General features: G+C 40.2%; 1 protein-coding gene and 1 long non-coding RNA gene across 3 annotated transcripts in view; one reads left to right on the top strand and one right to left on the bottom strand.

Annotated features, from left to right (window-relative positions):
• The window catches only part of HSPG2 (heparan sulfate proteoglycan 2), a 411,257-nt gene that overhangs the window by 208,166 nt on the left and 189,957 nt on the right, over positions 1-13,134 (bottom strand). For both annotated transcript variants that reach the window (XM_068131082.2, XM_078787133.1), the window contains 6 exons: positions 12,378-12,518; positions 8,854-9,042; positions 8,233-8,409; positions 6,745-6,863; positions 4,849-4,960; positions 937-1,020 (listed from right to left, as the gene is read on the bottom strand). In XM_068131082.2, coding sequence (XP_067987183.2) covers positions 937-1,020; positions 4,849-4,960; positions 6,745-6,863; positions 8,233-8,409; positions 8,854-9,042; positions 12,378-12,518 — 822 coding nt within the window. The remainder of the gene's footprint in view (positions 1-936; positions 1,021-4,848; positions 4,961-6,744; positions 6,864-8,232; positions 8,410-8,853; positions 9,043-12,377; positions 12,519-13,134) is intronic.
• Positions 527-12,985, top strand: LOC137436881 (uncharacterized). Its single transcript, XR_013625048.1, has 4 exons — positions 527-613; positions 905-1,050; positions 1,546-1,586; positions 12,345-12,985. It is a non-coding gene; the product is annotated as an uncharacterized LOC137436881 (long non-coding RNA).

The raw sequence follows: 13,134 nt of genomic DNA on the forward strand, positions 1-13,134 counted from the left end.
GCAGGTGTAAGGGATATGTCGATGATTGCTTCACAAACACAATGTGATATATAATGAAAGATATCGAAAACACACTAAATACTTATAAAGATATGTCCCATCTTTGATCGTCAACATCATAACAATTGGCCTAACTACTACGAAAACCAATTCTTCTTCAATGGCCCCAATTATTCCCACATTCTTGTGGGTCGTCCAAGGACTGAGTTTGGCCTAAGTCTTTCACGAACAAGCTAGATAGGCCTGGTGTTTGAATACTTGAAAAGTATCATAAAATCTCTTTTTTATCCACAAAATTAATTGACAGAGATGGATTTTTTTACCCAAAGAGATGGATTGTTGCAATTATGAAATTCTAGAAACACCCTCTCCCTTTGGGAGCAGCCTGAGGGTAGTGGGGAGGGGTGGTGAGGGATAGTGAGGGAAGGAGGTGGGGCAAATACATCGTGCCATGGCTAATAATTCCCCCAGTCTGCAGCAGCGGTCAGCAAACCACTTGCAATGTGGCACGTGTACAGGTGAAAGTTGTGTCTGCCCTCCCCTCTCCCCACCCCTCGCAGGGGAGGAGGGATCTTCTTTGTGCCCATGACCCGACCCTGCGTACTACCAACACGTATGCAATTTATTTTATTATGATAATTTTAACACGGATAATCGCTGTTTATTTATTATGTCATAAAAGGTGCTGTTATTGGCTGGACATAAATCCACTTGCTCCATTATATATGGATTATATCTGTGTGTGAGTCATTGTTTTGTCAGATGTTGGTAATGCCCGTATGAGCATACAGAACTGCCAGGTATTATGCTGCGTCATCACAAGAGGCACAGGTATGCTGAAGGAAGTCTTTACGGAATGATTTTGCTTCTCTCTTTGCCACCTGACTACCAATGCATTTTGCAGGATCAAATGTTGGCCAAAAACTGTTTGCTCACCGTGCAGTCATCCACTGTGGGGTCACAGTCGCCAGAGAAACGCGAACAGGAGTTGCCAGCAAGGGAGAAGCCAATTGAGCAGGCCTGGTACAGCAAAGCCACATGCAGCACAGGGTAGGCTGGCACACGCGGGCATGGGGAATGGGCGCGAAGAGCTCGAAAAGGCAAAAGCGATGGGGTAGTTATGGAGGTATATGATGGTTGATGTAGAAAACAGTAGGATGGGAAAAACAAGAGCATGCAACAACAGAGAAAAGGGAGGGAGCAAAAGGGGGAGAGAGAGAGAGAGAGAGAGAGAGAGAGAGAAAGAGAGAGAGAGAGCAAGAGAGAATAGGAGAGTGAGAGAGAGCAAGATAGATAAATGGAGAGTGAGATTGAGCAATAGAGTGAAATAATTTGTATTGTGTACACTGGAGACAGAAGTACAGACCAGTTCCATACACAATAGAACCCCCATATAATAAGACCAGTGATACAATTACATAAACTGGCATCTGCAAACAATTTCAAACTGCTGCATTGAGCATAATCCTTCTTCGTGAAAGGTAAAGGCTCATCTTACTATAATTCACCAAATGTTTGTCTGTCTGTCTGTCTGTCTGTTCCCAGGTACCGCAAAAACGGCTGAACCGATTGCAACGAAATTTTGGGTGGGTAATCCTGGGACCCCCTGGAATAAAATAGGCCATATTGTTTTTCCAATGTTTTCCCAATGTTCCAATTTTCCAGTTTTTCCAAACACGATGGAATAATATTAAGCGATATGAACAGTGATGTGGCTTTTGTTGAAATTCTACAAATACTGTTTAGATTTTGATGATTTGCGTGTGATATGATTTAACGGATGTTTATATAAATCGTTTAAGATAAACAAAAGCCTTCAATTTCCGATATTTTTCCTTTTCATTTGGGCCTCCCAATTGAAGCCCCGCCCGAAGGGCAGGTACCGTTGCTAGTAAGGACAATGCACAGAATATGTCATTATTACAATAAATCAGATTGGACTACTTTTGAGACAACTGAATACTTTTTGGGGTGCATTGGCAGACAAGCTAACTCATACATTTTACCAAATGAAGCCAATAAGAGTATGTTTACTATTGAGGATTAAAGAGTGCTTGACGTTATGAGTGTTTGCCCTTCGTCAGAATAAAAAAAGAGGCAGATAGGAAGAAAAACCAGACAGACCGACATCATAAGCGACGAAGACCGGCAAAACCACACAAATTGTGCGGGACCAATGCAAATCATTGACATGAACAATTACACGGGTGAATGCGTAAGACTTGTTAAGCGAGAAAATGTAAGATGGAGATGGATTGTATTTCGGAATGGGTGGTGGGAATGAGGAGGTGAGTCAGACGATATGATGGGTATTACGCACCAGCTATCAGATTATTAGTTCTCAGCAGCTTTGCATGACATGTAAAAGGACCATCATCAAGTGGGCACGCTCTAGTTACCATCAGCTACACTCACTCTCAGTTATTCAAAAGCGCGCTATGAGGATTTGCACCATCTCTCATCCACGTGACCATACTGCACCTCTTTTTACCAAACTCAACACATTGACACTTTTTGACGTTAATAAATTACATACAGGGATATTTATGTACAAGCATATTAACAAACTTCTTCCACAAGTTTTTCCAACTTACTTTACAGTTGTCCATGATATCCACTCTCATTTCACGAGATCACAACATAACTTATTCCCACCTTTTACTCGTACAGCTTACTCCATTAATACTCTGCGTTATTTTGGGCCATGTCTTTGGAATAGTGTTGATGGAGCAGTGAAGGCCCCAGTCGTCTGTGAGTCGGTTTAAGTCTTCCTATAAACAAAATTTGATCTCCTATTATTGTTAGTTTCCTTTCTACACGTTTCCACAAAAAAAAGATGACATCATCGGTCACGTGGTTCGGCCGCCGTCTTGGAAAAACCGAAAAACTTTGCACCTCTATATCTCCAAAAGTGCTGAATAGAAAAAATTGAGACATGGATCATTGCAAAGAACTCTCCATGGGGAATAAAATATGTTAATGATGTCATAGGTGCCTCGATTATGATGTCATAATTCGACAAGTACAAAACTTCATCCTATCAAGATGAAATTTCTTGAGCATAATGTAGGAATAAATTAGTGTAGAAAAAATAATAATGATGACGTCATCAGTCACGTGGTTTGGCCGCCATATTTGTTTTAACAAAAAAGCCTTAAAAACCACTGAAAATACATCCTGACGAGGGTTTGCAATCTCTAATTGCTCTTTCTTGTTATTCATTGTATTTTTGACTATTTTTCTTACATTTTTTTACCATACGGTATCTTAATCTGATTTATATTTTGTCATTTATATTGTAGGTCCATAAGGCATATCAATACAAGCCTTGGTTTCTGAATATGCATCCATAGTTGCTTGAGGATTTGCGGGCATGGGGAATGGGCGCGAAGAGCTCGAAAGGGCAAAAGTGATGGGGGGTAGTTATGAAGGTATATGATGGTTGACTATTTTTCCTTCATTTTTTACCATACGGTATCTTAATCAGATTTATATTTTGTCATTTATATTGTAGGTCCATAAGGCATATCAATACAAGCCTTGGTTTCTGAATATGCCTCCATATTTGCTTCCCTATATATTATCTTGATTGTATCCTTCTGAGTTTTTGTGAAGTTCCGAAGTATTACTTTCCTATATTTTTGTTTCACTCTACTTTGGCAACTATGGAAATAAATGTTTCTTTGAATGAATAAAGTGGCCATTACGATGATCATATCAACAGTTACAAGGTTTATAACAATGAATGCATGAATGATCGTTTTAAGGCCATTTTTTCCCTGCTAGAGCAGGGGTTAGCCTTGCGGGCCCCATGAGCTCATGGTTCCCTGTTTGAGGCAATGTTTTTATGGCCGGATGCCCTTCCTGACGCCAACCCTTAGTCGCCTCTTACAATGCGCAGGGATACGCATTCATGTCCTCGTACCTATTCTAAACCGGGGTACACACCGGGATCATTCATCCCAGCAAGCTGGTACTCAATTTGCCGACCTCGGAAGGATGACAGGCTGAGTCAACCCCCCTGGTGTTAATTTAGTGATCGACCGGGATTCGAACCCAGGATCCTAGGATCCCAAGCCAGCACCCTAACCGCTAAGCCAACACCAGGCTATAACAAGAAAACTATAATAAAAAGAGAACTATATACATTATTGTTTATCAATCAGCATTTTGATTTGTGATACAATTGGACAGATGGATTGGTAAAGCATAATGTAATTCATAGATCCGACACCCTCTGAAGTTAACAATTAAGTGCTGAATACACATAGGGTTATGTGCCGATATGGATTTTCAAAAATGATACTGTTTTCCCGACAAACAGAAAAGTCATCGATAATTATCTGTGAACAACGTTCTGTGGATCCATGCAAAATATATGGAAAGTGTCTGTAGAAGATCATCAGGATATTCCAATCCTAAAACTGAAATATGGATTTCAAGCATTTCCTCTGAAGATAAGTCAGACCGAATTGTTTGGAAACAATGGTCACAATATTATGTCGGCGAAGCCTCCATTCATGTCCTCGCCCAGCCAGCAAAGTTAGTAACAGTAGTGAAAAGCTTAGTGAAACGTTCATCACACATTTTGAATAAGACAAAATGTCATGGCTGTCATGGTCGGATGGTGTATGGGACTTTGAGAAAATCTGATATGTATGAACTGGTGTGTCTGTGGGTGTGCATTTTGTCTGTCGTTGAGGAGGATGGAACCATGCCAGGAATATGGAAATACAGCACGATGGGTTATATGCATATATGTGAGGGCATTCATGATAAAGAGGAGTTATTCATATTTCTAGTTTTGGCACAGTGAGGTCTCACTTATAAAGGTATCTCAAGACTGACCTGGCAAGACGTTCCACTGTAGCCATAAGGGCAGGTGCATTCCTCCACCTCGACTGCAATGGCGAGGCCTGTGTCATGTGGTACTGCCACCTCCAGGCTAACGTCTGAGATGCTGCCAAAATATCCCCAACAAAAAAACATTGATATTCAACATGTAAAAACATTAAAATCGATTTATGATGGATAATACAGCTGCTTTCCAATGTTATATATATTTTCAAATACCGATATTGTTAGTATTGATATCATTGTGCACATTTAAAGGAAGAATATCACATGTTCAAACAAAATAATGCATACTTTAAGCTTGAAATGGTTTCACAAACTCTTAACTTAAGCTCTTTTTTCAATTCTATTGACTTTTACCCTCGATACCCCTCAGAGATAACAAAATTGTTTTTCCGATTCCTCCACCCACAAATTCAGATTGCAACAACATCTCTAATAGTGGTCAGCGTTCACTCACAAGCCTTCAAAGAAACCTCACTGCTTTTAAAGAATACAACTGTTACTTGGGGAGATATGGGTGGCACATGGCAGAAAGGGGAAGGTGGCAGATGGCAGATATGGGGAGGTGTGATGGAAGAGTGGTGGTGTATGTGACAAGAACGAAATGATTAGATTTTGGTGAAGATCCGGATTCGGATTCGGCTATTAGAATTTTTAAGTGATTGTTCACCATTGGGAGATAGGGCCAAAAACGTTACATAGCAGGATATCTCAAAACGTTATGGACGGATTTGGGCGAAACTTGGTGCAGAGGTTGGGTGTCTGACAAGGAAGAATTGGTTCAATTTTGGTGAAGATCTGAATATGGATTCGGATGCGATAAATATTTAATTTCTAAGTGATTCTTCACCATTGAGAGATAGAGCTAAAACCGATACATAGCACGATACCTCAAAACGTTGTGGACGGATTTGGCCGAAACGTGGTGGAGATGTTTGGAATGTGGCAAGGACTAATCGATTCGATTTCGGTAAAGATCAGACTGTGGATTCGGATACGAGAATTATTTAATTTTCAAGTGATTCTTCACCATTGAGAGATCGGGCGAAAAGCGATATATAACATGATATTTTAAAATGTTATGGACGAGTTGTGACTAAACTTGGTGGACGAGTTGGTTGGGTGACAAGAACAAGCCGATTAGATTTTGGCTCAGGTCCGAATCTATATCCGGCCTAACATTGGGTTGCAAAACATAAACTGTTCAGCCTGGCGGAGGTATATGCGCTCTACCGAGTGCCGTTCTAGTTTGTTCTGTGTCACAGCTTTTCCACGAGCCTTGACCATGTAGTCAACTCCCCACCCTGCTCCCTCCCACCCCCATTCAAAAAATGCTCCCACTTTCACGCATTCGACTTTCCTGGCATTTTCCAGGAATATGTCCCCCATGAATGTCAGGGTCCGATAGTATATGTTATGAAAACTTTAAAATTAACCACTTGCAGTTTTAAATCACAAAAACCTTTTTACTATGGTTCAGTAAGGCAAAATATGGTTATCGTATGTCCCAAAATAAATTTTCAGGTGTATTGTGTGTCCCAGAAAATAATGATCACAATATGTAAATTTAACATTTTTTGCATTTTATATCACAAAAACTCTACAATGTTGGAAAAACTCTACAATGTTGGAGACAAAAACTCTACAATGTTGCCCAGTGAGGCCAAATTGGATTACAATGCGTCCCAATTTTTTTTTTTCAAGTGTACAGTGCGTTCCAGAAGAAAGTATCACATTGTGGAAGTAGCAGCACTTTAAATTCTGCAGGTGTGCCATTGATAGTGCTTCTAACAAGACCTTGCAAATCAGTCAGCATTACCATATAAAAGGTTTGATTCAGTGTATTGAACTTGAAATGCTATGAGATAATAAAAGGATTGCATTTACCTGATCTGATCCATGAGATCCACAAATCTGGCACGAATCAGTATCTGCTGTATGTTTGCCAGTGATGAGAGTAGTTGCTCACGAGTACAAGGCTGCCCCTCTGTAGTGCGCCACACTGACTGAAGGTCACCCCCGGAGGCACAATAGGTATACTTACACACAGGGACACCGTCAAGAAATACAAAATGACCAATGAAACCCTTTACAGACCCCATGGTGATAAAATCAGTAAAATGCTTTGAAGATGTTAACAAAAACTCTTCAAAATAATTTGTTTTGAATATTTTTATGCGTAATGTGACATTGCATTGATGTGTCATTTTTATTGTTACTACATCGAAAGTGAAAGGTCTGTTTGTTGACAAAAATTAGTGTTTCTTCCATGTTAGGATTCCTTACTTAATTCTAGAGTTTAAAAAAATGTCAGTTTTCTCATTTCTGAACTTATTTGAAAACAAAAAAAATTCCAATTTTCCCCTCCATATGGACTTGTGTTTAAGGAATCCTGTTCCAAAATATTAATCCTAAATCATGTCCTAACATTAGAGAGTAGGTCATAGGTAGATTTTGTTAAGTTTACAGGAGAGGTTAAAGTTTGGTGGACATGAGAAACATAACAATTTCCAAATAATACGAACACTGTTGTTTTATACGGTTGAGCAAAAAATATGGAATCTGAGATCTCGTTAATATCGACGAGTGCGGCGAATCCCGTCATCACAGTCGGGATCCACAGGGTCCCCAGGACCGTCCCCGTCCTTCAGCCCCTCAAACTGGATTCCTAATCGGAAATGGCAGAATTATCTCTGGTCACCTTGGACTTCCTCTTTCTATACAATTCAAATTGATTTGGGCAGAAGGGTGAACTAGTTCATAGTACTTGGTTAAAAATTGTGAATAATTGTAGATTGACCATGGTAAACAAGCCAGAACAAAACCCAGAGAAAACAGCCAAGTTTAAATTTTAAAACCTTGCCACATTTTCTCTCTTCCTTCCTTCCTTCCTTCCTTCCTTCCTTCCTTTCTTTCTCTCTCTCTCTCTCTCTCTCTCTCTCTCTCTCTCTCTCTCTCTCTCTCTCTCTCTCTCTCTCTCTCTCTCTCTCGAAAAGAGCAAGGTGTAAGAGCAAAGCTCTACCGAGTGCCGTTCTAGTTTACATTATTTTTCATGATAGCCAATTTAGTCCAACTTTGCTAATCTTCCAAAAAAATAGCAATCTTTTTTTTTTATTAATATAAAAATAAATCATTTTAAATCTCTATAAAAACCAATATGTCAAAAGGGTCTCATTAGATTACATTATTGGTAGAGAGAATGAAAGAGCAAGAATGGTAGAATTTTAGAAATTCATAAATCATGCTTCAAAACGATTCAAGTTATATTACTCAAGAGAAAACGATGATTTGAAACTGAAATGAATACTGGAATAACTGAAAAGTAACTGCAATGAATAGAGGATTGAAAGAAAAGTGAATGAAGGTAATTCAAACCTCAAGAATCTGTACTACATAAGAGGTGGTTACTCCAGGCCGTGGGACCTCTTCAAAATGGTGCTCTAGGGTCAGAGCTTGGCCAATCAGTACCACATCTGCACCGTTGAGTGGGCGAGCACCAGGCTGGGCTTCAAACCGAAGCATGAACCGTAGTGATCCCCCATACGCAGTCACCTGAGCAGAGTGAGCAGACAGATAAAAGACCATAACTGGAGAGTTGGTAACTAAGGGATGAAATTATGGTTGAGATGTGTCAGTAAAATGTACTTGCCTGGTCAGACTGAAAAAGAACACGTCACATGCGCTGAGAGAACTAAACAGCAAGTTGCCCAATTGAAAAGAATATAAGGATGACATCAACAGAACATGGATGGAGGTATCCCAACCCAACCACCATGAGAAGCAAGGAGAGGCTGACAGTATGGATGTTAACCATTCTAGAGAGAAAAACCATGAAGGGTTACCATCTGATAGATCAGCTTCTCCTTTCTTCCCACGTCGGAAGGCATACCACGATCAACAATGGCTTCTCCCATTGTTCTACCTGTCCGCCAACACAGATCGACACTAGCCTTCACCAGCAAGACTAGCTCTTCATTGTAATTGAAGGCTACCTACCTTGTCTCCAACAAATGTCTTGGGCAATGACCAGTAGAAGATGCTTGCAGGTGGTAAGTTCAGGAGATGGAGCCTGTGGGCGGTGGCCACCGTCCCTCGCATTGTCAGATGCTGATGAAAGGGCTGTGATTCGGGAATGCCGCGTAAGGTAAGGTTCAGAGCTTGTTGTTGGTCGAAGTCCACTTGCAGCTGGAAAAGTTAAATAGGGGGTGACGGGGTGCAAAAAGGTCACCTGTGTACGTGTAGAGCATTACGGTCAAGCCGCAATAGTTGTGACAATGACAGAGTTCTGTGCAAGTGAATACTGAATACCAACGGTTGTGCTGTAATCTTGACAATCAAATCTAACGTGAGCTGTGGCAAAAATATTATTATTATTATCCTAGCGGTGATCCGAGTGGACAGAGGTTCAAATCTCCCGGCCGGACAGTCACCAATTTAGAGACAGAGTCATTGGGACTGCCAAGTCATCTGTTGGGAAAGCCCAAAAGATCTTTACTTTGGTGTCCAATGCACCGTTTCTCCAATTGGCCTGTCACCTGCGATGAGTCCATCGGTTCTAAAGGACGCGGGTGAAGTGAAGACTCTTGACCAACCGCCATGTTTGTACCCTCCTAACAAGGGGTTTTGCACCAATTCCCAATGGTGCAGTTTTATTCATGCCATAGTTTTCTCTTCCCCATTCTGGACCACACACCAAACCAACACTTTGATAGTGAAAACAGTTAAGGGAGGACAGAGAAGCAACACTACAATGAAGGAGAATTCTGTACAGACGATATCCCCTGCGCCCACAAATAATCTCGTCGGATAACTTATGACCCTCACACTCATGGATAGAAGACGGAAAGGGGGCGACTTCCGCCACATCCCTTCTCGTGCCCCTCGGGCCATCCGTCTGCACTGATCCGTGCTCCATAGAGTGAGAAGGTTAAACACAAACAGAGACAAATTCCAAAGGGGAACGATTTCGAGAATTCAGGTGCAGGAATGGTAGGGGCATGGATACATACATAATGGCAGGATAACTTTGGATTTCAGCTAAGACACCTTTTGACACGTGATCTATCATTTCACACAGAACCACACTTATGGTACATGTATATTAATGAAATATCTTTTCTATAATATTTAATATTCAAAGAATAATGTATATTAATAATGTATATTGTACACCGCTCCTTTCCTATGCCATCTCCAGGCATTGCAAATCGTCATTGCCGGGCACCAAAGGGGGCTCGGCAGTGACGCACGCTGAAAGAGAGTACTCAGTTTTCACTCTGGTTTCTTTCTTGTTTGTTTGTTTTCTTGTTTGTTTGTTTTCTTTCTTGGTTGTCCGGACGATATCTCAGCCATCCTTTGAGCTAGGAAGCTGAAATTTCGGCACAGTAGTGAGCAAGTCCTTTGTCAAATACGGTATTTTTTGTTTTTTGAATAATCAATTAATTGAGGAGTTATTTAATTATTAGCGTTTAATTAAGTACTTATTTAATTAATTAAATTTCATTTCTCTTCTGACCATTATTAACTCAGGCACCTTTTGAGTTAGGAAGCTGATATTTGGACATGCCAATGACCAGGTGATTTGGCTGCAAAGGATATTTTTGATTTATTAATTAATCAATTAATCGATTAATTATTTAATTATTCGATTAATGACAAAAAAAATTTTTTTTTTAAAGTTACAGATTCTGATGAAATAGTGGTAGTTTATGTGTTCTCTGACCAAATTGATTAATAATTTAATTTTTTTATGATTATTATTTATTTATTTTCATTATTAATCATTTATTTATTTTCTTTCTCATTTGGCCAATATCTCAGGCACCTTTTGAGCTGGAAAGCTAATATTTGGACATGAGTGACCAAGTGATGTGGCTATCAAGGATATTTTTGATTTATTGATTAATCATTTCATCTATTAATTATTTATTGATTAATCGATTAATTATTTATTGAGTAATCAATTAATTATTTAATTTTTTATAAATGACTTATTTAATTAAATTTCTAAAAGATACATCTTCGGATGAAGCACTAGTGGTTTAGTTATGCGATTAGCCAATTGATTATGAAAATATTTTGTGATAATCTTTTATTGATTTTAATTATACAATTAATCAATCAATTAGTGTACACCCCTCCCTCCCAATGCAGCCTTAATGAGCTGCACTGCGGTATTGCCGGGCGCCAGAGGCGCCCCGGCAATGCCGCGCTGCAGCATATTTAATTATTTGGCATGGGGCGGTGTACTTTGAATGTATGTGTACTTGTTTGTATATTAATGAATATTTGAAGACCACTCCCGTTATCACCGACAGCAATTTCCGCAACATTATTCTTTTATTACCATTATTATTATGATTATTCCCATCTTTTCCTGGCACAAACGACATCATTTGGCATCTTATTATATCTTATTGTAATAGAGCAAACGTATATGTTTATGTCGTTATGTATGCGACCAAAACGTCTTCTTCTTCTTCAAATAAAATTATTAACACAATTTAATTAACCCTCTTAATTACGTTTAGATTACTGAGACTCCTTAGACCTTTGACGACCCTTTAATTCCCCCAAGACCCTTAATACCACCAAGACCCTGAAGACCCAAAATACCCTTAAAGACCTAAAAGACCATGAAGACCCCAAAGACCCAAAACACCCCAAAGACCCAAAATACCCTTGAAGGCGCTGAGGCTCAAAAAGACCCTGAAGACCCAAATGGCCCTGAAGACCCAAAAGACCCCAAAGACCCAAAACACCCTGAAGACCCCAAAGACCCCCAAAGACCCTGAAGACCCAAAATACCCCGAAGACCCAAAACACCCCAAAAACCCAAAACACCCCAAGACTCAAAACACCCAAAGACTCAAAACACCCCCAAAGACCCAAAACACCCAAATAGACCCCGAAGACCCAAAATACCCTAAAGACCCAAAATACCCTGAAGACCCAAAACCCAATGAAGACCCCAAAGACACCCTTTAGACCCAAAAGACCTTTAAATGCCCCGAAGAACCAAAATACCCCCAAAAAACCTTAAAACTCAAAAGCCCCTGAAGACACCGAAGAGCCAAAAGACCCCAAGGACCCCAAAGAGCCCAAAGAGCCCAAAGACCCAAAACACCCCAAAGACTCAAAATACCCTTAAAGGCCCAGAGGATCCAAAATACCCTGAAGATCCAAATGGCCCTGAAGACCCAAAACAACATGAAGACCCAAAAGACCCTGAATATCCAAAGACACCGAAATGGTCAAATATGCCTATCCCTCTGAAACGACGTGTGGTGAGGTGCGTGGAGCGCGCCGACTCACGCTAGTTATTGGAATAAAAATGCACGCTCTTATCGGATGTGAGTGAGCCACACTGCCAATCATCTTATCGGAGCTTTTCACTTTCCTGCTGTAAAAATTACATACAATGGCTGTTACTGGCATTGGCTCATACAGAATCATGCACATTGTTGTGATGTTGTGTTGATATGCAGAGCTGGTGCGGTGTGGTGCATGGTGCTTCATACCAAGCTGCGGTACCACAAGGAGCTAGTACACTCATTCGAGTGGCCGAGGCAGAAACAATGCAGGCAACCGTTTGGGTTTGCCGCACTCAGGTGGAAATATCCAGGAGAACACTCATCACACCGAGCTCCCACAACTCCAGGCTGCAGACATATCGTTAGAAATTACTTGCGATAGCTGTATGTAAACACGCACAAATAAATGCTGTTCAGTACATCAGGCTGACTAGGCCAATCCGACAGCAAAAGCCAATTCTTCCAAATTAGGGCCAAGATGAGCAACTTGCAATCACATTGCCCGAATGTTGCATCACCTGACAACAGTACTCACTCAGAAAAAATGAATGTCAATTGGTGAAAAACATATAGCCCACCTGGTCACTTCCACAAGCAAGGTCTATAAAAATGACTCTTATGGTACAAGAGAATCGTTTTAAAGTTATTTTTTAACAGTCAAGTTCAGTGTTTGTTTTTTGAGTTAAAAGCTGATTGTTTTGTTGCAAGACTGCGCAATATTATCACAAAATGCTCTAACACCTACAGGAAGTAACATATGACATACATACACAGCCCAAGAAACAAACCATTCATATATAAAGTGTGACGAAATAGACAGTGTCATCTGCATTCATTGATGAACATTACAACTCCTTTTGTTATCTTTCAAACCAGAACAAGTTTGTGCTTATAACACACAGGCCTAGAGCTGATACAAGTTAAAGTTAATTCAGTCATGGTCTCAAGGAATATCACCTGCAGA

The sequence above is a fragment of the Myxine glutinosa genome, chromosome 11, assembly GCF_964187855.1.
Source record: "Myxine glutinosa chromosome 11, kmMyxGlut1.1, whole genome shotgun sequence".
Lineage (NCBI taxonomy): Eukaryota > Metazoa > Chordata > Myxini > Myxiniformes > Myxinidae > Myxine > Myxine glutinosa.